Here is a 27,327-nt window from a genome sequence, read left to right on the forward strand (position 1 = left end):
AGACCTGCTCTCAAAACTAACCAACATTAAAAAAAGGGCTGATGGAGTGGTCCAAGTGGTAAAGAACCTGCTTAGCAAATGTGAGGTCCTTGGTACTACAAAACAGAAATTAAAAGAGAAAAAAGTAATGGCAAAGCTTTAGAAAGCAGTTTAGAGGGATTACTAAGAAGCTGTGAAAAAACAAATGTCATTTCCTTTTCAAGGTGGGGTTTCAAAGTTTGTAACGCCAGTACATAGGGCAGTACTAACATATCATTCATTCATTTAATAAATGTCATACATAATCTAAGCTGTAAGAATATAGGGATATGACTCGCTTTGTGAGACTCAAACCTAATTGTTTTTCTTTTCCTTTTGGCATTTCTTTGGGAAAAACAAACAAACAAAATGCCAGTCACCATGCTGGAATCAAGTGTGGTATGAGCATTTCTGCCCCACGAAGAACTATTCAGCACCCGGACTCCCTGATTGGAGGGGAAGGAGACTGACCCAGCACCTAGGGCTTCTTTGGTGGTCCGTGTGATACATAAACCTACCCAAGTTTTATGGAGAACCAACAAGCAGGCAGGAAAAGTGTGCTTTATAGTAGGACAAGATTACAGGCATCTGGAGTTAAAGAAGTCACGTGATATCTGCCCAAGAGGACCTCCCCCTCCCCCAGAACATGCACAGGTGGATTTCATTTGTCTTGTTCATGACCTTAAGGCATCAATAGGATACCAGGAGCAGCTACCTGCCGAGCCCTTCTTGCCACAAACATGGCCTGCTAAAGTGCTCTGATCATGGGGAGAGAAATGCCAATCTAACCTATTTGCCATTGATTTCTTAAGCAGATTCAGGCACACAGGATGAAGCCCAGCTTTTGCAGGAATGGTTTAAACTGGTTCTGGAGAAGAATAAATTAACGCGATATGAGTCGGAACTACTGATCATGTAAGTAAGGCAACACAGATAACAGTGAGTCCTAACAGCAAAGGGGTGGGAAGGGGGGCACCGTTCACTGCTGAAGTCCTGGGATTTTTTTCCTCTTTGTGCATACAGAATAGTGATTGAGGCAAATTGGTGTTTTATGTCTTGCATATCATGTTGGCATTAGCACGGAGAATCTTTGTCTGTTCTCTCTGTGGAGTCCTGTAGCTGAAATAGATTTCAGGTAATGGGTCAGGAGATGGAGATCATTCAGTCAGACTCTGGCCCCAGGCTCACATTGAAGAGCAGTCACACCTGCAGCAGGGATGGTTGTGTCTGGCTTCTGAGAGTAAAGTATGGGAAGGGCTCTGTGCCATGTCTGGCCACTTCCTCGTGGCAACAAGGCTGAGATCTACTTGGTAATACCAGCCATCATTTCTTTTTTTTTTTTCCTTGCTTTTTCTGTTGTGGGGCTTGAACTGGGTGCTGTCCCTGAGCTTTTGTACTCAAGGCTAGCGCTCTACCACTCTAAGCCACAGCTCCACTTCCAGTTTTCTGGTGGTTAATTGGAGATAGGAGTTTCACAGACTTTCCTGTCCTGGCTGGCTTCTAACCACGATCCTCAGATTTCAACCTCCTAAGTAGTTAGGATTACAGGTGTGAGCCACTGGCACTTGGCTACAAGCTGTCATTTCTACTGCCTTATTTTATAACCACACTGACCCTCAGAGGGTATTTGGAGAGCTTGGGGTGGGAGGTGGGGAAAGGAGAGGAGGTGCTAGTAACTGCTACCACTCTTCCCTGCTGAGTTCTGAACCAAGAAATAATTGTTTTCTTGTTGACCACATCCAACTTGAATGTGGTTAGAAGAGATTCTTGAAATCATATTGCACTAAAAGAGAGAAGAGTTCGTCACTGTTTCTCCCCTAGACCACGCTAGAGATTTCTCTGTTGTTCTTCTACCTCCGTCTCCCCATAAAGGGTGGTCAGGTTGTCTTTCCCAGAGCCCACTGAGCCTACATTACCATCTTCAGCTGCCTCTAGGCACCTCCTTGGACTCCCAACCACAGCAAGTTTTCCATGTAGAGGTGTTCTAAACCTTAAGTTTAAGAAGGAAAGAATGTAGTATCTTACTATTAAGGGTATCTTCATTAATATTTCTACACACATTCCTCAGATTTACATTTTAAACATTTTCTCATAACCCAGGGCCCAAGAACTAGAATTAGAAGATCATCAAAGCAGACTGGAACAGAAATTAAGAGAAAAGATGCTCAAGGAGGGTGAGTAAGATAATATGTTTGGGGCCTTTGTTAAAGATATTTTTTCCCTCTGGGATGCTTGAGCCAAGAATGCTACAAATCCCAGTGGGGAGTTCTCCTCCTCCTTTGCATGGAAGACCAGCCTAAGAGCCAGAGGAAAGTTCAAAGCCAGCCTGCCTTTTGCCCACCCCACAAGCACAGCAAGTGCATAGTCACATTTATTCACTTAGGCTGTGAGGGCATCATTTTTCCCATATCATGTGCTCATAAGAACCAAACCATTCATTTATTCATTTGTATTGAGACAGGATCTTGCTAGGTAGACCAGGATAGCCTAAGGATTCTTGATTTTTCTGCCTCAACCTTCCAAGTGCTGGGATTACAGGCATGTGACACTAATCCTGGCCTAAACAAAGTCACTCATTGCTTCATTTAGCCAGCCATTCACTTAGAAAAAACCTATAGAGAGCCTGGTGTGGCCAGGCACCTGCTGAAGGCAGCCCACAGGACGTTTGTGATTTCACTGAGGAGAACAGCCAAAACAGTATCCACAGTACACAGAGGGCCATAAAAGGCACTTTAGCAGCACAGAGGAAGGCAGGCCAGGTTCTGTAAGACACTAGAGATGGTAAAGAGGAAATTCTCTGTTAGTACAGGCTGGGCCTGGGCATTGCACATGAGAAAAGCAGGGCAGGACTCTGTCTTGTGTTTGTGAGCCAGATCCATGGATTAGACAGGTCTAAAAGAACTAGTTAATATCTATCTCACAAAACTAACATTGCATCCACCTCCGTGAGTTTCCTGGCATAGGGCAAGCACTTGGTAAGTGTGAGACAGCATTGTTTTAACTATTTTATCTCCATTATGCAGATTAGAAAACTGACTCTCAGGGAACTTAACAAACATTTCTAATGTAAATGGTGGGTCTTAAATTTAAGAACATGCCACAAACCCAGGGGCTCTTGCTTTTTCCCACATAGAAGTAATTTGCAGACTAACAATAACAACAGAATTCTATTTTTCTATTTCCAACAAAGGAAGTGGCAGTGTGGCTCAAGTGGTGGAGTACCAGTTTTGAGTAAAAAAACAAAGCCAATCAAGAACGTGAAGCCCTAAGTCCAAGTCCTAGCTTAAAAAGAAAAAGGGTTAACAAAACACTAAAACTAACCTTGCAGAGCTGCACTGTGTAAAACTTGTGCAAGTGATTTACAGGTTAGATTGTAATTCAGTGCTACAATGCCAAGCCATGGGTATGATCACCAGATAGCAAGAAAAAGAAATGGTTTCTCTTACATGGGTTCATCTATGACAAACAAGCTTACCCTAAAAGGAGAATTTTTAAATTGTTCTATGTTGTTCATCCAATTTGGAATACCAATACTGGAATATACCCCAATAAGCCATAGTGGATAATATGATTTAGACATCTGACAAAACACTGAAATGTTATATTTCAGGATAGTAAAATAAACATGACAAAAATTATTAGTCACCTATGATTTTTTTTCAATCCTTACTAAGAAGTGAAAGTCAAACATTTCCTCTTTCTTCTCATAGGCACTGAAAAAATAAATTAATTAATTAAAACTAGTAGCTTCTTTACTTTTTTCTACAGTTAAACTTATCTTCCACACAAGCTTCTTCCCAGGGGCTTTCAAGGAGAAAATAGGAACTGTTTATCCCCCTCCAGGAAACTTGATCTGATGCAATAATTTAAACAATGCTTGTGGGAAATGCACGGTCTCTCAGGGATAAAAATGGTCAATCTTGAAGGTGGTATTCAGTGTTTTTCCCTAGGGCGATTGCCAAGCAAGGGTAGAAGGGAAGTTTGTGTCCTGGTGACATAAAGGCTCTCTAACTCAGCTGTGTCCCATCCTCAGCTTGCCAGTCTCATGCTGGCAGTTTAAGGAAGCTAGGTGGCTGATGTCATGTAAAGCCCGGCCATGCTCTTGGAATTCTTGCTGGCATTCCTGTCTTACCAGGCCTTGCTTCTACACTTCCGCCATTCAGTGTGGCCAGAAAATCCACTCACTGTCTTTATAGGGCCACTTTGCTCCTTCATGGGAACCTCCTGGCAAGTTTAACTGATTAGCTACCTATGGCAACTTTAGGATATGTGTTGCTATTACACTAGAGCCTCATACACTGCAAAGTATGTGAGTACTGCCCTATATGTCCACATGGGGGCACCCCTCCAGCTGGCTTCTTCCCAGAGGGGAATCATGCACTGGGCAAGAGTCCACCAAATGATGTAAGACATTTCCTGCTTGCTCTGGGGCTTCCAAGGCCCAGAACATGGGGTGTTAGCCCTTGCCTCTCCTGCCTCTCTCCCCTCCCTCCCACAAAGCAGGATGCTCTAGGAGAATGGTCCTTTTCACATCTATTTGCTTCCTGACCCAGATCCAGCAACTGGGTCAATGCATCGGGAGACAGTACCACCTTCTCTCCTCTGCAATGGGGCTCTTGCCAGCCCCTCTGAGCATAAATAGGAGTGGCCAAAAGAACTTAGGTTTCTTCATGGCAAAGATCTGGTTGGCAAATCTGAAATCTGTTTTTACAATCTGCTGTTGATCTGGGGATGTGGCTGAGTAGGAAAGCCTTTGACTAGCCTGGGTGAAGCCCTGGGTTCCATCCCCAGGAGGCTGCAGACAGTCCACACCACCTGTTTCTTCCTGTCTCCCTTCCTTCTATTACAGTCCTATTCCTCTCACTTTCCCTCCCCACCCCCCCACCCCCAGGTAATTGGATGTCTCAGAGCAATTAGGAATGTGGCTGAGCTCTCAAAAAGGCTAGAGGGGAAAGCAGAGTCCTCTAGAAGCTGTGGACAGTCAGGGACAATCACAGACATCAATCAAGGGACATCACCTTGTTTCCATATGGTCTCCACTCAAAAGGCTGCAATTTAGCTGGGCAGGGTGGGCACATCTGTTAGCCCAGCACTCTACAGGCATGAGTTCAATGAGTTCAGTGCCAGTCTTCAGTGTACAGCTACACAGTAAAACCCTGTCTCAAAATAAAAACCAAGGACTGAGGATAGAGCTGAGTGGTAGAATGTTTGTTTAGCCTATGGGAGATTCTGGGTTCAGTTTCCAGACACACACACACACACACACACACACACACACACACACACACACACACACACACACACACACACACACACACACACACACACACACACACACACACACACACACACACACACACACACACACACACACACACACACACACACACACACACACACCTCTGTCATTAAATGCAAATAACAAAAACATTCTTGTCATTGAAATAGTAGCCACTGATGTTACTTACAAAGTTTTCTCACAGACCTCTTTGCTGAGGCTCAGATGTGTTTATGGAAAGCAGCCTTTGCCTTGGTTTCTTGTTTTCTTTCTAGGGCAGAAAGGGAGGTTGGGGGACTTGGTAGGTTGTACTTGTATTAACTTCTTTTTCTCACAAATGATTTTCCCCTGACACAGATATATATTCTCAAGGTGAAAACAGAGCTGACTGTGGCACAAAGTACCTACCTCCTAATCTGTGGCTTTAAAGGTAGATCCTTGGTGTCAAATTTATTTCCTGGTTTTTTCCTTTGAGATCACAAGGCAGAATAAGTCCTTAACAATGGAGAAGGCTTGGGCCAAGAGCTCCGTGGGGGCCCTGTCTTACCTGAGTCTGATGTTTTTCTTCTTCTTCTTTTTTCTTTAGAGAGCCAGAAAGATGAGAAAGATAAAAATGAGGAGCAAGAAATATTCAACAAGATGATGCAAGTGATTGAGCAAAGAGACAGACTTGTGGATTCCTTAGAGGAGCAGCGCATCAAGGAAAAGGCTGAGGACCAGCACTTTGAAAGCTTTATCTTCTCCAGGGGCTGTCTGCTGAGCAGGACGTGAAGTGGCCCTGCCACTCTCTGGAGTGAGCTCAGAACACATCCTCTCACCCTGGAATAGAAAGCTTGCTCTTATTTTATTTTTGTACTGGTAATGGGGCTTGAACTCAAGGTCAGGGGACTCTGTCTTAGCTTTTTTTTTTCCTCAAGACTAGCACAACTCATTGAGCCACACCAGCTTTCTGGTGGTTAATTGAAGGTAAGAGTCTCACAGACTTCCTTGCCTGGGCTGACTTTGAACCATAATCCTCAGATCTCAACCTCCCAAGTAGCTAGGATTCACTATCAGCAGCACCCAACTGGAACAGATGCTGTTTTAGATGCAGATTCCTTTCTATGTACCATGGTGTCTCAAAATATTTTTCCAGGGACTACTGAAATTAGCTGTCTATGTCAGCCTGGGTCTTAGATTGGAGGCTGGCATAGTTTTAAAACCCTGGGAAGTTACACCAAAACTTAACCGCTGCTCTTTTCCTCCTTTCTTACTCATTGAGTTGCATGTTTTAGAACTGTGAAGAATCTGCCTTTTCATGAATGCATCCATATTTGCCTTTTTTGCTTGGATGACTGCTTTCTAAATGTCAAAAAGAGGCAGCAATGGCTTAAAGATTAGGTTAATATTTAAATTGTGTTTCCAGAGAAAGAAGAGAAACCTTAAGATTACTGATTACATAAAGCAAACAACTCATATAGCAGGTGTTAATTCAATCCGAGGTGAATTTAATTTACCAGGTGTATTTATAAGCCTTAATGTAATATACATAAGCAATGAGTTTAATAGAACATTTGAGCCTTAATTTTTATTCTTAACAAAAAGTACAAGGAAAAAAGGAAAATAAAACTTTAACATCACACTGTCAGGATTGCTGGTTTTTAACAAATCCTGTTGGCTTAGAAGGCCTTTAGTTTACACACACACACACACACACACACACACACACACACACACACACACACACACACGCACACACACACACACGCACGCACGCATGCACGCACACACACACACGCTCTGACCACAACCCCTGGAACATAATGATAAATGCTTTTAGAAAATGAATGATTTATTTATTTTTAAAGCTGGGTGATACTGGAGTTTGACCTCAAGTCTCATGCTTGCTAGGAAGGTAGACAGGTGCTCTACTGCTGGGCCATGCCTCCAGCTGAAAATGAATGTTTGAATAAGTGTTGGTGATAGCAGAAAGGGAATTTTCCTTGGTGGGTAAAACATTGATGAGGTTGGTACAGTACTGGTTCCAGGAGAAGCCTGCTTCACAGCAGTCATCTGTCATCTTAGCTCCAAGCAAAGAATTGTTTGGGATCATCCACAGCGCCTACCAGACAAAGACAAAGCCATTTCTGACTTCCCAGTAGGACTAAAGGCATTGGTCCCCATTTCCTCAACCACAAATAAGGACACAGATTTTTGTTTTGCATATTTTCCAATATGTAAAGAAAGCTAGTGGGTAGAGATTGTACACTGATATACCGGGTTATCTAGTGGTATTGTGAATGTGACCCAGGTATGGGAAACAAAAGAAGACAAGATTTGAAATGGCAATGTGTAGGGATAAAATATTTGATTGTTCTCTCTCAATGGGAGTCTTTGATGATGTAGTATGTTATTGACAAGAGACTACAGAATTCTCTGTGGTATATATATCTCTGTGACCACTCATTTCTGTAAGTGTTTAAATATATCAGTAGACAAAGATGCTTTGAAACAGTTGGCTCTGACTTGAGACCAAAATTTTTTCTCAACCGATGTTAAGCCACTATCACATCTGTCTGAGATGCTGCCTGGATGCCCCAGTTTGGCTGGCTAACAAGCCTGAAGAAGGATACACATGGTCAAGTCAGCCAACATTGTGAGTGGTATTTAAATACAAACTATCCTTGGTGAGCCCTCCTTCCCTCCTTCCCTCCCTTCCTCTCCCCCCCCTTTTCTCTCTCTCTTTCTTTCTTTTTTGGATCAGATCCTCTAAACTCTTGAGTTCTATTATGAAATATATAGAGGCATTTCCCTATCTAGCCAGGTACCTCTGAATCTGCAACCATGTCTGGCTATTTATCTACTTTTATTTATTTGTGTAATTACTGAGCGATGCAATTTTCTCATAATTCTGGTTTTCTTGTGCTGTAATTTGGAGAAAACCTTTTCACACTGATTATATTGGCATATAAGCTACTTAATATGTAACTTAGGCATTTGGGGCATTGGGATGTACAGTATTAAAGATGCATAGACATTCAGCCACCAGACACTTAAAAGGAAGAATGTAGATGCATGGGAATGTTAATTCATTTCACAAAGGAGGTGGATAACGGCACTTTTCACAACTGAGGAAATATACAAGCCCAGTCTTTTCTGCCTGTTAGATATAAAAGTGCCCTGTCAGATGTTTGCATATATTTAACCAAGGAGGTGCAAGTGTATAGTATCTGGCTTTTGTGTGTGCAAAAGAATTACTTGCTACTTTAAAAAAATTGTTCAATAAATTGTTCAATGTCCATGTAAAAGAAATATTCTCCCAAAGGTGAGGAATGGTGTGTTCTCCAGTTTAAGGCTTAGCCTTTTCTAGCCAATTTTAAGACACAAACCTCTTATGTATCAGGTTTTTTACTTAAGCTGGCTGTACATAAAAGCCATTTCAATGCTATTCCCAAAAGGTCAAAAATATCAGGATGGTTGAACTATTTAAAACAATTGTAACAATTGTTATTCCTCACTCACAATCAGAATGTTCTCAGACCCTCAAATTGTAAAATGTGGTATGTTTTGAAGACAGTTCTGTTGTATCCAATATGAGCAGGATTTTAATGGCACTGCCCCGTAGAAAGCCCTAGTAAAGATGGTTAAGGTAATTTAGGACTCTAAATGGTACATGAAGGTCCAGTCAGATGATATGTCACAATCAATCTCTCTGGTTTCTGAATTAAGCCAAAAAGCTTATGAGAATTCTAAGCTCAAGTTTTGACCTAAGTTGGATTTAAGAAGGTAGCTCTCAAGCAATCTTAAGTTTTCCCCAATGATTCATTTATTGATTTACTTAGTTAACATTCTCTGGATGCCCATGGAGTTCTTCCACCCCATGCTAGATGCCAGGATATAGAAAGAATAGTAATCTTCCAATCCACCTCCAAATAAAAGATAAAGACCAAGAAATAACTACCATCCATAACCACTACCACCCCTCAAAACACAAGACTAAAGAACTACTGATAAGCCCCAACCTACCCTACTCACATTCACCTCAGGCATACAAGACTTGTATCCCCTCTCTATTGTGCTGCTTTGGCTATGAGAACAAGTTCATGTTTCTAAAACTGTGAAAAAAAAAAAAAAAGAATATCAGTGTGTACCGTTCCATTTAGACCTTGACTTTGGCTGCTTGGAAGCAATCAATGCCGAGATGCAGTATGTTAATTGTAACTGAGAAAGGAAGTGGCAGGTGTTTCCAGCTCTGATGAGCTGCAATGAAATTGATGTTTTCTGCGTTCAGGAGGCCAATGACAATTCAGTAATGTCTTTCTTCCCAGGAAGCAGTTTGTTCTTTCCAAACTGAAAATGGCAGCATGCCCCACCCAGGTGGCTGATCGGAAAACTACCTCAGCAGGGCAGAGGTGGCAGGGGGCAGCTGGCGCCACCACAGGAATAGAGAGAGTGGCAGTCGCTGGATGTGGGGAGCTCAAATGTAGGAGCTGATTGTTTCCAGAAGGTTCACACACGGGGGAAAGTGTACTATTTCACCTACTGTTTTATCTTCTAACCCCGCTGCTGAGAAGCTTGCAAAAGATTAATTTGCTCTGACAATTGGGAGCTATTCATGTGGATGGAAATGTGTTGTATGTGCACTGCTCTAAATACTGAAATGAACCAAAAATAAATGGTTTTGTGTCTCAGAAATCAAAACATTTTCATGTGCGCTCAGTCTGCTTCCCCCACCACCCCCAGGGTAGCATTGATTTCAGTTCTTTCTTCTCTCTGAAAGATCTGGACAAAACTTTGATTTCATGGGGGAGCCGCTGCATTATCGTGAGATGTTTATTCCTTGTAGGCACCTAGAAGGATTTACCTGACTCCTTTCCTGTTGGATTGGGCTGGCAGGAGGGGAGGTGGTAGCTCATCTCAGATTCTTTCTCTCAACAAAGAAATCTATTTTCAGGGCTGGGGAAGGGGCAGGCTGAACCTGTCCTGATCCAGCCTCTGCGTCGTCTCCCTGTCTTTCTTACCTGGGGAAAGCTGGTTTGGAATTCCACTCACTCACCAGAAACACAGAGATGGCCTCTTCCTTTAGCTCACAGTTTTGAGAACCAAATATGTCCTTCTGTTCTAGTACAAGTGAAAATTATACACTGTGAGATTTAATGCACCTGAATTACCACTTCATGTTAATCAAGAGGTCAGTCCCAGGGGTGCTTACATTCCACAATAAGTTCCTCTCCATTGTTCAAAAGCTTTTTGTCTGATCAACTACTTGAAAGGTTTGACTATTTCATGGAATATGAATGAAAAATGTCTACAATTGCTCCTGTTTTGCAAGGTCCTAAGAACAGCTGGCCATCCATCTTTGACGCATCTTTGCCAGTGTTCCTTGAGCCCCTGCTGTGGCTCATCTGCCCTTTTGTTCCTCCTGACCTGTGGATGTTCAGCCTCTCCACACTTGTTAGCTGTAGTTCTCCACTCCTGAGCCTTCAAGTCAGGCTAGGTGAGTTCATGTTCACTTCCTCTTCCTTCTGATTTCTAGAAGAAATTTAAAAAAAACAACAACAAGGAGGTGTGAGGTCCTGGGTTTGAGTCCCAGTACCACATATAAATAAGTAAATGAATGAAAAGCCAAACCAATGGCATCACAGATCTCCTTCAGAGCCCCTCAGAGATGAGTGTGGCAACAGCTACTGCGAACTCAACTGGCTCTAATAAGCTCAGCACTGAAAGTGAAGTCTTCAAGGTAAGCATTATTCTCATTTTGAGAGAACAAGACGGAGGCACAAAGAGGCATAGTCATTCAAGGTTCCAAGTAGTGGCTAGACCCAGCTGTCAGCCTCCAGAGCTGGGGCCCTTGACCACCAGGGTACCAGGGTGCCCAGCCTGTTCTGCATGCCCATGAGTTTCAAACCTTATGTCCAGTGTTACCTTCTCCTTCCCTCCCTATCTACAATAGGCTCACATCATTGGGCCTACCTCCTGGGGGGATGCATGCATACACACACACACACACACACACACACACACACACACACACACACACACACACACACACACACACACAGAGCACTCACTCTTCTCACAGTAAATCTGAGAGCAAACACTAAAGCTAACACTTTGACATGGCATTTTGTGTTTCTTTCTATAACCACTCAGAACAGTTATGTTACCTAATTGCCACCCCTCACAAAAGTTTTTCAATAAACACATAAACACAGTAGTCTAGGGAGAGGTATCCTGGGTGGTCAAATATGCACGACCTAGACATGAACTATGTGGAGGCTGTTGAATCACACTGCAGCTCAAAACTCAAAGGACAAAAGTCAAGACGCAGGCCTTGCAGATGACTTGCAGAAGTGGGGAGCAGGGCAGCCTTCATTGGGAAACAGCCCTTTTGGTCCTCTGTGATACCAGTAGCACATGCCTTTAGTTCCTTTCTCATCTCTAGGATAGTAGGAAATGTGCCCATAATAATTTCAGGAAGATATATGCTATATAAACACACACACATATATAACTTGAAGTGTATAATTTGGAAATAGTATGTGCCTTCTAAACATAGTAACTCTAGCCAGTTGTCATTAATTCAGGGCTCTAACTGCAGCTCTGCCACTGCTCACTGGATGGCACTGTGCCTCAAAGGCATTGTACCTCAATGTCCTTACCTATGATGTAGCCCCTCAGACAGACAGACAGACAGACAGACAGACACACACACACACACACATACACACACACACACACACACACACACACACACACACACACACACACACACACACACACTGCAATCAGTCCTTTTCCCTCCAGGGTTACTTACGAAAGGCAGCCTGCTTGTAGGTAGCCTCCAGTTTTATAAAGGGAATAGCCAAGTATAAGGTTGTAACTAGAGTTGCTAGTTCCAATCCCAATAGCAGAACCAGAAAGCAACACTTCCAATCTCTGCAGAATGGTCAGCATGACAATTTGCACCTTTTCACCAGAGGTGTCACCGGGAAACCAGGCCAGGAGGTGCACTTCTTCTGGTACTATAATCTCTCTGAGGCCCACTGGCCTCACCTTGCCAGATGTCCAGCCTCTTGCCTATCCATTGGCCAACGGTTCTTCAAATCTTCAGTGTTCTGTGAAGATGCCAGGGCATTCAGGGATTTGAACCCATGTTATTGCTAGAGGTAATGCTTCTAATCTTCCTCCTAGAAAGAGACCGTTGGAAGATCTGAACAGCTAGACTATCTCTCCCAGCAAAGATGGATGTGAAGACTCTTTTTCTGGCAGGCCACACATGTCTGGAGATGGGTGGTAGGAAAAGATGATCACAACAAAGCAGGGAAGGCCTAGCTTTTAGGTCATACTGGCCCTGGAAGGAGCAGAACACAAGGCTTTGATGTCATCTCAATGGCCTGGGTCATGGGCCACATGCCAGTAGAATCATGAGGGTTCCATGAAGTGGCTTATTTCTGCTTCCTTTGTCCTTAAAAGCTGTTGTGTTCCTCAGTTGCCTTCTGGGAGACTTGGACAAGAGCAATTGATCTGAAGGACTTTATGATGGCTGCTCAGCTGCCAGGCTCAGAGGCAGAAGCTATCAGTGTCTACAGTTCATGAGGAGACTCTTTTGAAGGGATTTGTAATGCACACACACACACACACACACACACACACACAATGTCTGAAAAGGAACTGTTGGTGTGATGTCATTCCATGTGACCCTCAAAAACATCTCACTCTCAGTCCATCATGCCTCCAACTAAATCTGTGATCTCCATCTTTCTCCTGACTCATGGCTTCCCTGCTCACCAAGAAAAGCCCTTGCCCCTGCCCCTTGCCCCTGCCATCAGAGCTACCTTTCTCCAGGCAGGGAAGTCTGCTGAAGGACATGCTCACTGGAAGACATCTCTAAGGGTTGGGCACAATAAGACATGCATGCAATTCCAGATACTTGGGAAGAGAAATTGGGAGAATGGATGTCTGAGGTCATCCAGAGCAAAAAATGTGAGTCTTATAAAAACAATGAAATTAAATGGAGAAAGGTCTAGGGGTGTGATTCAAGCACTGGTCTAGCAAGTGAGGCTCTCAGTTTAAACCCAGCATGGAGAAGAAGAAGGCGAGGGGAAAGGGGAGGAAGAGGGAAAGAGGGAAGAAGAGAAAGAGGGAGAGGAAGGGAGAACCAAAGGGGATTGTGCAATGAGGGTTTCCACATAAGACCAACCTGTACCAGGGCTGATGCCCTGCATATGGCTTTCATCCTCTGAGAGCACACTTTTCTCTCAGCCATATCAATGAAAAAGGAGGTCTGCAGGGGCTCTGATGGGCTTTTCTGCCCCATCTCCTGCTTTGATGTAATATAACAAACTCTGATTATTGATTTGGATCCAAAGGTTTTGTAAACTCTGTAAGGTCTGCAAGGACTCTCATTTTGGTAGGTTGGTTTTGTAGAGCTAGGTGGCTTAGATTAGTAAAAATGAATTTTTTTCCCTCAGCTCTGTAAATTATAAGTCTAAAATCCAGCTGTCTGCTGATGAGTATCCCAAAACAAAGTAAGGATCCTGTGTGCCTTTGCAGGCATCTCTTGGCTTGTAGCAGCACAACTCTAAGGGCCATCTCCTTCCTGTAGGGCTTAACATCTTCTTCCCTCTGAGTGGCTCTGTACCCACGTTTTCCTCTTCTTGTAAGAAGATGTGTGTGATTAGGTGTGCCTTCACATGCTATTTCATTCAACTAATTATATCTCAACAGCCTTCATTCCAAACTATCTACTGAAAATTAGGGCTTCGATGTATCTATTTAGGGGCTACCACTCAATTCAAACCAAATGGCATTCACATGTAGGAAAAATCCCTAGTGAAAGATTGAATTCTATCTTATTTTGTTTTGAGATCATCAGTTTACTTCTATCCAAGCACAAGAGATTCAACAAAAAAGGTAACAGTAAAATAAAAATAGAATGCAAAAGAAAATTAACAGATCCATGACAAATATAGATTACATAGACACTTCATAAAATGTATCAGGAGCTCCTAGACACTAATTTCCTCTCCATTTCCTTGGCTCTTATGTTCTTTTAACTTTTTTTTTCTTTTTCTAGTCCTGGTGCTTGAATTCAGGGTCTGGGAGCTATAGCTCAGCTTTTGTGCTCAAGGTTAGCACTCTACCACTTGAGCCACAGCTCTACTTTTGACTTTTTTGGTAGTTTACTGGAGATAAGAGTCTCACAGTCGGGAGGATTGGGTGGGGGTGGGGGGACGGGGTGAGGATTGGAAGGGATGGGAAGGGGAAACAAAGGAGGCTACAATGCTTGATAAGAAATGTACTCATTATCTTGCCCATGTAATTGTAACCCCTCTGAACAGTATTTTCACAATAAAAAATAAATAAAAATTAAAAAAAAAAAAGAGTCTCACAGTCTTTCCTGCTGGGACTGACTTGGGACGGCAATCCGAAGACCTCAGTTACCTGAATAGCTAGGATTATAAACCTGAGTCAACAGTGTCTGGCCTCATTAACTATTTTTTTTAATGGTTACCCTTGCAATTACACCATTCGTGATTTGTCAAAGTTCAAGGTCAATTGTTACTCTTCTCTCCAAACTGTCTTCACCTTAAACCATGAACTCCATTTTCTCACTTCTAATTGGATCACTTCTGCTCCTTTGTATTTTCACTTAATATGTATATTTAAACCCTATGGGACATTCTTTTTTCTAATTTGTATAATTACTGCGCTTTTAGAGTTGTCCCTTTGTTTTTCTTCCCCATGTTTCCATATATTTCTGTCAGAGATTATTTTCCTTCTGCCTACTGCCTTATACTTAGTGTTTCCTTTTGTTGGATCAACAACAGTTTCTCTTTCTCTCTCTCTTTCTTTCTCTCTCCTTCTCTCTTACCTTCTCACACTCTATTTTTCTCTTCATATACTAGAATGGACTCTTAGAGACTCAAACTGAAGCAAAGCAAAGCTTCCTTGGCCCTCTTCCAGTTTGGGGAGGTAGCAACTGCCCTGCCCAACCTCTTAGCTTCTCTAATGCCTCACTTGAAACTGGTAGAGAGATACTTTAGAGGAAAAGTCTCCAAATAATGGATTCACCTCTCTAGGGTTCCTTCCTCCCTGACCCCACAAGATGTTGGCTCTGTAAATTCTATTGCTTTCCAATGCTTTCAAGCAGAGTTAGTTTACATTTTCTTCAGCTTTTCCAGTCATTCTTAGTGGAATGGCTAGTCTTTATGACATAGTCTGGTAATAGAGGAGGCTGAATATCTGTTTCCTCTCTGTCTTTCAGAATGTTTTTTGGAAGCCTCCACAGAACAACACATGCTTATATCCATTGGTCAGAATTTAGTCAGATGATTGTACCCAGCTTACATCCATAAGAATTTACTCATGTGACTACACCTAGCAGGAAAACAGTCTTTATTCTAATATGACCAGAGATCATAATCTCAGTTGAAGTAGTACATTCTATAGATAATTGAGAAAACAGAATCTAAGGGTTGTGGTATTAGTCTCCCAGTTATTGGCTATGCTAAGACCTACCTGCAAGATATTTAAAATGGAAGTGGTGATAATATCACTTAGGAGTCGCAAGTAAGATACTAGTAACTCAGTATCTACTGAGCTAAGACTTATCATCAGCTAGGCTTTGAGGTGAGTAGTTTATTTATACTAGGTTACTTGGTCTGCCCAACAACCTTATGCAGTATTATTTGTTTTATGACAGAAAAACGGAGTCACAAAATTAAAGAACTTGCACAAACAGATACAGATACTTGGCTGCAAAGTGGCAACTGGAGCTCCTATCCTCAGCCACTTCATGATCCTGGCCTGTGAGCTACAAAGCCTGGTTGTTGGAGTTGTTGAGGGTGGTGGCAGCACCTGGAGAGGAACAGCACAGGGCTGGCTACAAAGGTGATCTCTTAAAGGAGGGGCTGACCAGGACTGACCTAGTTTCAGACCTGTAGGTTTTTGAATGACGTGGGCTTCCCATGGAGTTAGAGAACATGACCACAGAGGTAACAGGGTTCCTACAAAGCATATACACTCATGCTTCATTAAAGAAAAAAAATCACTTGTTGATGGGCACTGATAGCTCATACCTATAATCCTAGCTACTCAGGAGGCTCAGATCTAAGAATCTTGGATGAAAGTCAGCCCAAGCAGACAGGAGTCTGCCCAAGTCCAAGAGACTCTTATCACCAATTAACCAGCAAAAACCTGGAAGTTGAGGTATGGCTCAAGTGATAGAATGCCAGCCTTGAGTGAAAAAGCCAAGCAAGAGTGCAAGGCTCCTAAGTTAAGTCCCAGTACTGGAAAAAAGAAAAGAAAAATCATCATTCTGATAAATCTATAAACCTTTAGTAAGGTACAAATTCGCATACAGAAAGTGTGTGCGTGCGCATGTGTGTGTGTGTGTGTGTGTGTGTGTGTGTGTGTGTGTGTGTGTGTGCGCGCGCGCATGCGTGTATGTGTGTGTGCCTATACTGGGACTTGACTTCAGTGCCTGAGCACTGTCCCTTAATTTTTTTGCTCAAGGCTGGTGCTCTACATCTTGAGCCACAGGTCCCCTTCTGGCTTTTTGGTGGTTAATTGGAGATAAGAGTCTCACAGACTTTTCTGCCCCAGCTGGCCTCAAGCCTTCAATCTCAGATCTCAGCCTCCTCAGTAAGCTAGGAATACAGATATGAGCCACCAACCATCCCCTCCCACCCTCCACTTGGTTATTACCCTTTATCAAGTCTAATTATTATCCCGACTTCTCGCATCATAAGTTTTGTTTTGTCCACGTGGGTGGTGGTGTGAGTAAAAGGACACAGTATGTGCTTTCTTTGGTCTATTTCCACTCAGCATTGTGTTTTGAGAAACATTCTATGGCTACTTATTGCAAATGGTCTGTTGTGACTATCAATTTATTGATTGATTCAACTATTCATAGGCATTTGAATGATGTTGCTGAAAGCTTTCTAGAACATAAATTTGGGGGCACACTTTTTATGTGTTTGTGTATGTGCGTAACGGAATTGAAGCCAATGATCCTAAGGAATGTGTCTTGGCTTTCTTTTACAGGTGATGGAACATACAGAAAAGATTTGTCTCACATTACCTCATGACTCCAGCTTTTCTAGTAGGTTAGATTTCCAGGAGAGGCTGCCTTTGGGATTCAGAGAGCCACATACTGTAGGAGTTTGTCCTATATTAATGTATGTGCTTGTCCTATAATCCAACCCTTGGTGCAGTACGAAGCTAAAGGCCATTTGGTAGAGGCCTTGATGTAAACTAATTTACACTGGAGGAAAGCAGTGCAGGTGTGGCTTCCGCGGGGCATGTGTTTCTAATCAAGCTAGGTTTAAATGCCGTCCACTTCGGTGCAGGCCCTGGGCCATCCACCGCGCTCCCTCCCCGCAGCCCCGGGGTGCGGGCCTGCCGCGGGTCCCCGACCCCGGGGCCCCAGCAAGCCTGCAAGCAAGCAACCAGCCAACACGCAGCTCCTCGCAGGGAGGAGGGCGGCGCGAGGGAGGGAGCGAGGGAAGGGACCGGCGAGCGGGAGCTGCCTCGAATGTTTGGAATAATTCCGCTTCCGTTTGGAAAGCCGCAGCCTCAGTCCCGCCGCCGCCCGCCTGCCGCGTCGGCCCAGCTGCAGCTCCGCGTCCCGCTCGGCCCCGCGCGCGGCTGCCCGCCCCGCCGCCATGGCCAGCTCCCCGCAGAAGTCGCCCTCCGTCCCCAAGTCCCCTACTCCCAAATCGCCCCCATCCCGCAAGAAAGATGACTCCTTCCTGGGGAAACTCGGAGGGACCCTGGCCCGGAGGAAGAAAGCCAAGGAGGGTAAGTGCAGCCCCGGCCCCGAGCGCGGCCGGGGAGAAGGGCTGGGGGTGGGGGCGGGGAGGGGGTTCCCCTAGCGGCCGGGAGCGCGCGGCGGGTGTTCGGTGCGCCTGGGCGCGCGCGCGCCTGTGTGAGATCGGGTGGGAGCGAGGCGCGCCCCGCAGGCCGCCCCGCGTCCCTGCGCCTTCGAGGCCGCGTTGCCATCCCAGCTGCCGCTAGCCTAGGCCCGGGCCCGGCCGCATGGCTCCGGGAGGCGGCGGGGCCCGGAGCCCAGGCCGCAGGCCGCAGTCCTCTCGTGGGCCGCTGTCCCCGCCTTCTTTGCGCCCGGAGGGCTGGCTTTCCCCAAGTTCCCTCGCAAAGTTTCCTGGGCGCCGTCACCTTCCCTCTTGGCCTTCATTGGTCTTTGAAATCGGCTTGGTGCCTGGATTTGCTGAAGGTTTTCCTCTTTTTTTTTTTTTTTTTTTGCCGCCGCCGCGCGTGGCTCTGTTTGGCTTTTTGGATGGTGGTGATCGTTACCAAAAATGGGTTGAAGGAACGAAGGGTCCGCCGTGAAATAGGCCACCGACCCTCACCCACGGAGAATGCCGGGGTTAGATGCAGACAACGTCCTGCATCAAGACCTTGAGGTCAACTCTGGTGGTGTGGGCATTTGCAAAAACCGCGTTCTTGTTCTCAACATGGTGAATCCAAACAATCTCCCCCCCCCCCCCCCCGCCCCCCAGTAGTTTCTCCTGTAAAGAGACTTTTGCATCCTGGTTTAGGATGGGAAAGATTAGGTGGCAGTACTCAAAGAAACAGTAGCAATGAATGGGTAGGTCGAAGTTTCTGGGTTAAAATACGTTTTCAGCCAGGCACAAGCTTGTAGTACCAGCGTTGGGGAAGCTGAGACAGGACCTGAGTTTGAGGAAAGCCTATACACTATAAAGAAATCGTCTCAATTTTTTTTTTTTTCAGTAGACTGCTCAGTGAATTGGAAGTTACTCTTTGGAAAGCTGTGATGCTGAAGTGTCGAATAAGTTTCACTTTGAAGTTATCTTAATGCATAAAAACAAACTTTGGTGCTGTTCTCTAAAGTGAGTGCCATCAAAATACATCTTCAGCGGGGCATCTGTGGCTCTCGCCTGTAATCCTAGCTACTTAGGAAGCTGAGATCTGAGGATCGCCCTTCTAAGTCAGCCTCAGCAGAAAAGTCCCCGTGAGACTCTTTATCTCCAGTTAACCACTCAAAAACTGGAAATGGCGCTGTGACTCAAGTGTGAGAGCCCTAGCCTTGAGCACAAAGAGGCTCAAGGACAGCACTCAGGCCCGGAGTTCAAGCCCCCAACCGACAAACGCAAACCAAAAAACCCCCAACCCATCTCCAAGATTTTCCCTCAATTTTTATCCCAATCTTCCCCCTTCCCCATGAAGGATTTTTTCCAAGACCTCCACTGGATGCCATAAATCCCAGGTAGTACAGAATTCTTTGTATACTTTTTCTTATATATTGACTCTCTAAGTCAGGCACAATAAGAGGTTAATAACAGTAATAATGAGATAGAACAATTATAACAATACTGTAATACTGTTATAAAAGCTATGTAAATATGGTCTCTCAAGAAGTCTTGATTAAGAGTTGAGAAGTATGGGGCTATATGGCAAAGTAACAGGACTCAAGAAACAAAGGACAGCCACCCATTTTGTCATATCATTGCTAAATGACTCCATGTTCATAACCATATATATGTACATATATGCAGCCAGGAGGAGGAATAGAATAATTGAGAACAGCCTACACTAAGCAAAAGGAAAGAAATGTAAACATCACCTGATGTGGAAAAAATAACTTGTCAAAGCTCATAGAATTCACAAACTGTATAGATCATGATAATGACAATTTTGTAAAGGTTAAAATGTGTTTGTGACTTTAAGTATCACTATTCCACAATACAGTGAAATATGTGAAATTTATATAATCACCTAATCTCAAAGAAAAAAAGTGAGAAAGGGATGGGTTAGGAGAGATAGATGATAATATTGTCAGACACTTTGTACTTATATACTGTTTTGAGGATGGGAACTTATTTGAATTAAAGATAATTTAAAAAAGAAGGAAAAAAAGAAATATGGGGCTGGGAAGGTAGCTCAGTGGTAGAGTGCTTGCCTTACATGCATGAGACCCTGGGTTCGATTCCTCAGCACTACATAAGCAGAAAAAGCTGGAAGTGGTTCTGTGGCCCAAGTGGTAGAGCACTAGCTTTGAGCTGAAGAGCTAGGGACAGCACCCAGGCCCAGAATTCAGGCCCCATGACCAACAACAACAACAAAAAAAAGTTGAGAAGTAAAAAAATGATGATAAGTGAGCTGGGTATCTTTGTGGTAAGATGAAGTTGGGTGAGGAACATGTCATAGTCTAATGCCTTATCAAAATGACAGGTGATAGTATAGTGCCTTATCACATTGTGATTACAATGCCATGTGATAAGGCATTAGGCTACTACTTAAATGTGTATGTAGTACACAAGTATTGCAAAACTGTGACTGTTGATTTGATGAGACAATAACCAAGGTGGCTATTAAGTGGCCATGGGTGGGTGGCATATACAGTATAGATATGCTGGGTAAAGGATGATTGGAATCTAGGTAGGGCTTTGGGATGATAAGAGATTTCATCCTGTTCCTCGGAATTGTATGCCATTTAAAAATTATGAATTGTTTCTGTATTTTGGCAAACTATTGATTACTGTACAGTTAGTAGCACATCATGAAATCCTGGCTTGGCAAGTTCTTTTCTACCCTTTCTCTTCTCCTAACCGTTCCAACAGTGTTCCTGATACAGGCTCATCCAGTATAATACCAGGTAAATCAGAATTACTTAAGCTTGTGACCTGCCAAGAATATTCATTCCAATTTACGTCTAGGTCAAAATAAAAGATGGTTTCCTTGCAGCCACTGCTATTTTGGAATCTGATGGTAGCTGTTTATTCTTTTCAAGTGGACAATAACTGCTTTCTGGAGTCTCCCTTTGACCAGGCCAAACATCCACTGACCCTAGTGGTGGTTGTCATGGACACGAGCTTAAGGCTTTCTGACATCCTGTCTCTTCCATTTCATCAGGGACTCTGTAGGAAATAGAAGGCCAATCTGGTTGAGATTTTGAAAACAAGAGTGAAAAGTTATTTACAGAGCCAGGGTTAAGGGAACCAAGAAGGGATGCCAAGGTATCTAGCGGCTAAAAGCTGCTAGCCTTACTAAGGCCTGAGGGACAGAGAAGCCAACTTGAACCCATTAGAAGCTGGAGCTTGGAAGGTGACCGTCTGGCAGGAACAGAAATGTTAGAACTATGCAGGAGGAAGGGAAGAGAATGCTGCAGGAAAGGTATATTCTCTTTCTTCTTGCCCTTGAGTCTCCTGCTAGGGGCTGATCCCTTTAGAAAGCCGCCAGAGCAAGGGCATGTGGGTGATGCAGTATGTGGAATCCACCACCTACATGATCTAGCAGAGGCTAGATCACAGAGGGGAGTGGAAGGAAGTGGAAAGGGCCTAGCCCACCCTGTCAGTCAGCTACCCAGAAGTCAACAGTACAGTAGTACAGTAGTACCTGTACTACACCGAACATGACTTTTACTTCCCTATTCTATTAATGCAGCCAAGGCTTCTTTATTTTGCTGGCCACTTAGTCTTGAATGTACTTGTTAACAGTTTACTTAATAATACTTTTGCATTTGTTTTTCCTAGATCATTCCCTTCTCTTTCTCAGATTTACTCAACTGAGTTTTTGAGACCAAGTGCAAGATTTTATTTTTGTCTCTGTTATACTTAGCTCTAATGTCCTGATTCTGCTAATCAGAGGATTGGCGAATCCAGGGGCTGTGTTTGAGAGAGAGCATGGCTTCTGAAGGACAGGCTACCACCTACCACTCTGTTCCAGTTGCTTTCTGTGACCCTGGGGTGGCTCTGAAAAGAAGACAGTGAAATTGGTGAGAAATGTCTGTTCCTAGTAAGTGAGTCCTGGGTCTCAGGGGTCAGGGCTGCCCTCATTCAGGGCCCACTAAGCATCCCTTTAGTAATATAAGTCTGAGTCTTGCTCTGCATGTGTGAGCTCACAGCTCTGTATTTTGCAGAATCTGCTCTCTACTTGCCCCTCATTCTTCTGATTGCTCAAGATCATTAACATTAGTCTGCTCACAAATTATCCTAGTGTTTCAGAAAGAGTTCTCCTGGACCCAAGAACTCCCATTCATCATTCGATACCTGCTTTTTCCTACTGCAGAACACAAAGATTGGAAAGACAGAATATAAAATAATCTGGCCAACAATTTTATATAAAAATGTCTTTCTAAAGTACTTATTACCAGTAAGCCTTATGAAGACATTAATGCTGGGCTGGGAAGGTGGTTCAGTGGTAGAGTGCTTGCCTTGCATGCATGAGGCCCTGGGTTTGATTCCTCAGCACCACATAAACAGAAAAAGCCAGAAGTGGTGCTGTGGCTTAAGCGGTAGAGTGCTAGCCTTGAGCTGAAGAGCTGAGAGACAGCGCCTAGGCCCAGAGTTCAGGTCCACGACCGGCAAAAAAAAAAAAAAAAAAGACATTAAGTTCAGGTCCATGACTGGCAAAAAAAAAAAAAAAAAAAAAAAAAAATTAATGCTATTAGTAACACCTTGACTCTCATTGGCTATCTAGCCTTACTGGGGAAACTCCCCAATCTTGCAGCAGATGCATGGTCTCCAGGGTGAGCAGAACCCTCTGCATGGCTCTCTCGTTAACCTGCATTCTCCTTTTATGGATTGTCTCATTCACACTCTCGCCACTCAAGCCTGCCCAGACCTTGAGGTAGAACCTTGAAGGTCAGGATGAGAAGCCTCAAATTGCTTCCACTCTGCCTACTCCCACCCGTCAATGCAGCCAGCCCTCCTTCTTCTATCCCTTACTATCTTAGTCCCTTCTCAGGGGGTCCCTTCTTCTGGAGCTTGTTCCGTATCATTCCTTTCTAGCTCAGGGTAGCCATTTACCCTAGTTATTGTCACTATGTCATTGCCTTGTCATTCTGACTAACTAATATGTTTGAGTTTTTCCCCATGTGAAGAAAATTGGACGAGTTTCCCCTTAGGCTGCTTGGCTTAAGAGGGTTGTCTTTACTCACCTCTCCTTTCCAACTCTTAGTCACTTTCTGATTCAGGATCTCATTCCTTTCCCAATCACTATGATTAGTAGTAGTAGTAATTGTTGCTGGTACTGGGCTTTGAACGCAGAGCCTTGTGCTCACTCAGCTTGCTTGATCAACTGGTACTCTGAACTTGAGTCATGTCTCCAGTCTTGCTTTTTGCTAATTAGAAGATGGAGTCTCCTGGACTTTTCTACCTGAGCTGTCCTTGAATTGTGGTGATACTCTAGATCTCAGTCTCTTGAGTAACAAGGATTACAGGTGTGAGCCACAGGCACCTGACTCCAGTTAGTTTTCTTGCATGTCTTTTGTACCAGGCTCATTAGGCACTGGGAAGGAAATTACAGATGGAAATCTCTGCTTTCATACAGCAGGCACTCCATAGGAAGTGACATAATAAACAATATAACATATAGTTTCGCTATAGTTAAGTGTGATAGAACAACAACAACAAAAAAAAAACAAACAGGGAGAAACAGAGTGCTTTGGGATGAGGAATCATGAACAGTTTTAAATAGGATGGCCAGAGAAGGCATTATGGAGAACACGTATATTTGAATGAAACCCTGAGGGACATGAGGGAGAATAACACTGCATTTGTGGGAGTGGCACAAAGACCCAGAGACTGAAATGAGCCTGGTGTATTACTGACCATGGATTGGATGGGCAAGGAGGTTCATATGGCTGGAAGAAGAGGAAGCACAATATGGAAGGTGGAGATGTCCAAGGGGGATGAGGATCCTGGCAGGTTGTGTGTATGGTATAGGAGGCCATAGGCCTTTGCTCATTGGGAACTGAAAGGGTTGGGTGGGTTTGCACAGACTAATAACTTGGCTTCATTTCTCTCTTCACCATCTGTCTCTGGTTAAGTAATTGAAGGGAGATAGGGTAGAAGCCAGGAGATGAATCTGGAGACTCCTAGAATGATCCAGATATCAGATAGTTGGGGTCAGGAGTACTCGTAACAGTGGAGGAGTGATAACGTTTGAAGGTATAGCAGGTGAGAATTACTGAAAGATTAGATGGAAGATGAGAGAGACTAATTGAGCTGACTTCAAAGCCTTGAGTTTGAACAACTGGAAAGATGGAATTGGTTTTAACTGTGGTAGAGACTTGCAGGACAAGCTGGTTTCAGAGGAAAAGGAGGAGCTAGTTGTGGACCTGTCTAGTTAGCCTTTTGGACTTCCATGTGGACATGTTAAGAGTTTGTATTTGGTTCTAGGGGAGGGATCTGAGTGGAGATGCATCTATGTGTATTTAAAGCCACCAGACTGAATGGGATTGTAGAAGAGGTTCAAGAACTGAGCCAATGGCTTCTCCACACTTAGAAGCTCAGAGATGAGGAGGACCTGGTGGGAGAAAGAGGATAGGAACCATTGTAGAAGCAGAACAACCAGGACAATGTGGAATCCTGAAAGTCAATGGAGAACTAATTCTATTCTCACTATGGAGAAACCTTTGATCTCCAAAACACTGCCTCTTCTTCCAGTCCTGATTCTACTTGGGTATGTGGAGGCATTTGGTTTTGGACCTGTTTTTCCAGCTTGAGCTTATGCCCAATGAGTTTGGTCCCCATGTCTCTCCCCTTTTCTAGATCTTTTCTTTCACTTCCCTCTTTGCTCTCAGCTTATTTCCCCTTGATTATCTCCTTGCTCCCAAAGCTTCTACCGCCACCTTCCCATAGGCTATTCCCCAGTCTACATCTCAGATGCTGATCTTTACCCATTCTCCAAATACATCATCCTACCATCTCTTGGATGTATCACAGGATCCTAAACTTACAATGGAATTATTTGTTCCACTTGCCCACACATGTTTTCTCCTTCCCCAGACACCTAAGGCTGAAAGATTGTAGTGATAATCTCCCTCCCCCCCATGGCAAAGGCCAGGTGGTAAATACTTTAGACTTTGCAGGCATTATGTTTGCCCTAGACCTCAGGTATATGAGCAAGTACAGTTGTATTCCAATAAAATTGTAGATATGGATACTAACATTTGAATTTCACATAATGTTCATGTGTGGTAGGACATTGCTGCATTTTCTTATTCTCAGTACTGAGGTTGTACAAAATAGTAGTCTGTGTCTGACCTTGTGCAGTAGTTTTATTCTACTTCATTCTCCCATCCAGTCATCTATCCCAAGTTTTGATGACTTATCACGACTTTAATATACACCTCTGCAGTGTTATTTTCTTTCTTTATCCATATCTCTGGTTTGTTTGTTTTGTGGCAATACTCAGGGCCAGTATATACTGGCAATCTCACTTGACTTTTTTGCTTGAGGCTGGTGCTCTACTACTTGAGCCACACCTCCACAGCTTTTGGGTAGTTAATTGGATATAAGAGTCTGTGAGATTTGTCTTCCCAGGCTGCCTTGAACCACAATCCTCAAATCTCAACCTCCTGAGATTACAAGTCTGAGCCAGTGGTACCCAGTCTTGTAATCTAGTTTTCTTTACTCCAATTTGTGTGTTTGTTTTAAATTTTATTGTAAAAGTGATATACAGAGGGGTTACAATTACATAAGTAAGGTAATGAGTATGTTTCTTTTTGAACAGTGTTACCCCCTTCCCTCATGTTCTCCCACTTTTTTCCTTCCCAATGTCCGCAGTTCTAAGTTCATTTCCAGCATAGTGTCTAGTGAGTATCACTGTTGAATTGATTCACCCTTTGTCCCACCCACCATTTCTATGATCTCTCTTCCCTTTCCCAAATCAGATAAACTTACATACAAGACAAAGAGTACAGAAATAAAAAACAAAACAAAACAGTGACAACAGGGAATAAACCAAAGGAAAAAAGCAATTAAAAAGAAATAACTGCAAACAGTACAAGAAGAAGAAAAAAACCCTCTTCTTTCCATTTCTTGGCGCTCATTTCAATGACTTTACCTTCTAAATATCATATTTTTAATTTACACCTCAGCAGCGCTGTTTGCCTTCTTGTAGATTTTTAATTCCACTTCTTTATCCATATCTCTGGTCCTTTTGTGTGTATGTGTGTGTGTATGTGTGTATACACATGCATGTGCACACGCTTGTGCCCATACTTGGGGCCTGGCACTCTCACTTTTTTGCTCAAGGCTGTTGCTCTACTACTTGAGCCACACCTTCTCTTCTGGCTTAGGAGTGGTTAATCAGAGATAAGAGTCTCAGATTTGTCTGCTCAGGCTGCCTTTGAACTATAATTCTCAAATCTCAACCTCCTGAGATTACAGGTGTGAGCCAATGGTGCCCAGGCTTATAGTCCATTTTTCTTCAATATATATTTTTTAACCCACAAGTTAACTTCTCCTCATGCCAAACAGTATGGCATTCTAAGCCTTCTCTATTTCCAAGAATTCTCTACTTCAATTACAGCAAGTTACTCTTTGTCCTCCAAACACATCCTCTTCTTTTGCTTGTTCTTACCATATACAAGCTACTCCATACTCTTCTAGAGCCTTTCTATTCACTTCTTTCTTTTGCTGCCATAAATTCTGCATTCCTTAAGCCCTGACTTGGATCTCCCCTTGTGCGTGTCCCTAGGAAGTGTAGGATGTCTCCATGTCTGTGATTCTCAGCACCTTTTTCTACTCTGCCGCAACATAGACACAGACTTCCTACTAGCCCTCCTGCTTGGCATATTTAACACACATCAATTTTGGAATTTATGTGGAATGAATTTCCCCATATTTAATGCCTTGGTGAAAATTGCTCACCACTAACTGGTTGTATAATCTCAGATGAATCTTTTCCCCTTTCTTCTGTTATTTGTCCATTTTGACTATTAAGGGATTAGGCTGAATTACCTCTTGGGGCCCTTGCAGGCCTGCTAGTCTATGATTTCCGAGCTCTTATTTCACCAGGCTTCTCTCCAATTCAGTTTTAATGTCTGTAAAGGGTGGTCTGGGAATTACATCACCACAAAGACCTCTTTCTTTCCCCCACTAATGAAGGCACCTCTGTGTCGGGAGGAGGAGATAGAGATGAGGATAAGTGGGCCCTGGCTCAAGGACACCTCCATATTAAGGATCAGTCTCCTTGTCTCATGGAATATCTCTCGTTTGGTTAGCAGGCACAGTTCATAATTACATTTCAGCCATTAGTACAGAAGGTGAGATGAA

At 43.6% G+C, this 27,327-nt stretch overlaps 2 protein-coding genes across 5 annotated transcripts in view; both read left to right on the forward strand.

The window, feature by feature from the left end:
* The window catches only part of Mical2 (microtubule associated monooxygenase, calponin and LIM domain containing 2), a 200,744-nt gene extending 190,772 nt beyond the window's left edge, over positions 1-9,972 (forward strand). For 2 of the 4 annotated variants that reach the window (XM_070019395.1, XM_070019396.1), the window contains exons 29-31: positions 831-933; positions 2,119-2,192; positions 5,883-9,972. In XM_070019395.1, coding sequence (XP_069875496.1) covers positions 831-933; positions 2,119-2,192; positions 5,883-6,067 — 362 coding nt within the window. In that variant the 3' untranslated portion in view covers positions 6,068-9,972. The remainder of the gene's footprint in view (positions 1-830; positions 934-2,118; positions 2,193-5,882) is intronic. The other 2 variants (XM_070019399.1, XM_070019398.1) reach the window with 2 other exon arrangements.
* A 7,831-nt stretch (positions 9,973-17,803) lies between these two features.
* Positions 17,804-27,327, forward strand: part of Parva (parvin alpha) — a 146,188-nt gene continuing 136,664 nt past the window's right edge. The window contains exon 1 of the mRNA XM_070019400.1: positions 17,804-18,082. Coding sequence (XP_069875501.1) covers positions 17,947-18,082 — 136 coding nt within the window. The 5' untranslated portion in view covers positions 17,804-17,946. The remainder of the gene's footprint in view (positions 18,083-27,327) is intronic.

This window comes from Dipodomys merriami, unplaced genomic scaffold (genome assembly GCF_024711535.1).
Source record: "Dipodomys merriami isolate MVZ:Mamm:240054 unplaced genomic scaffold, mDipMer1.0.p SCAF_133, whole genome shotgun sequence".
NCBI classification, from domain to species: Eukaryota; Metazoa; Chordata; class Mammalia; order Rodentia; family Heteromyidae; genus Dipodomys; species Dipodomys merriami.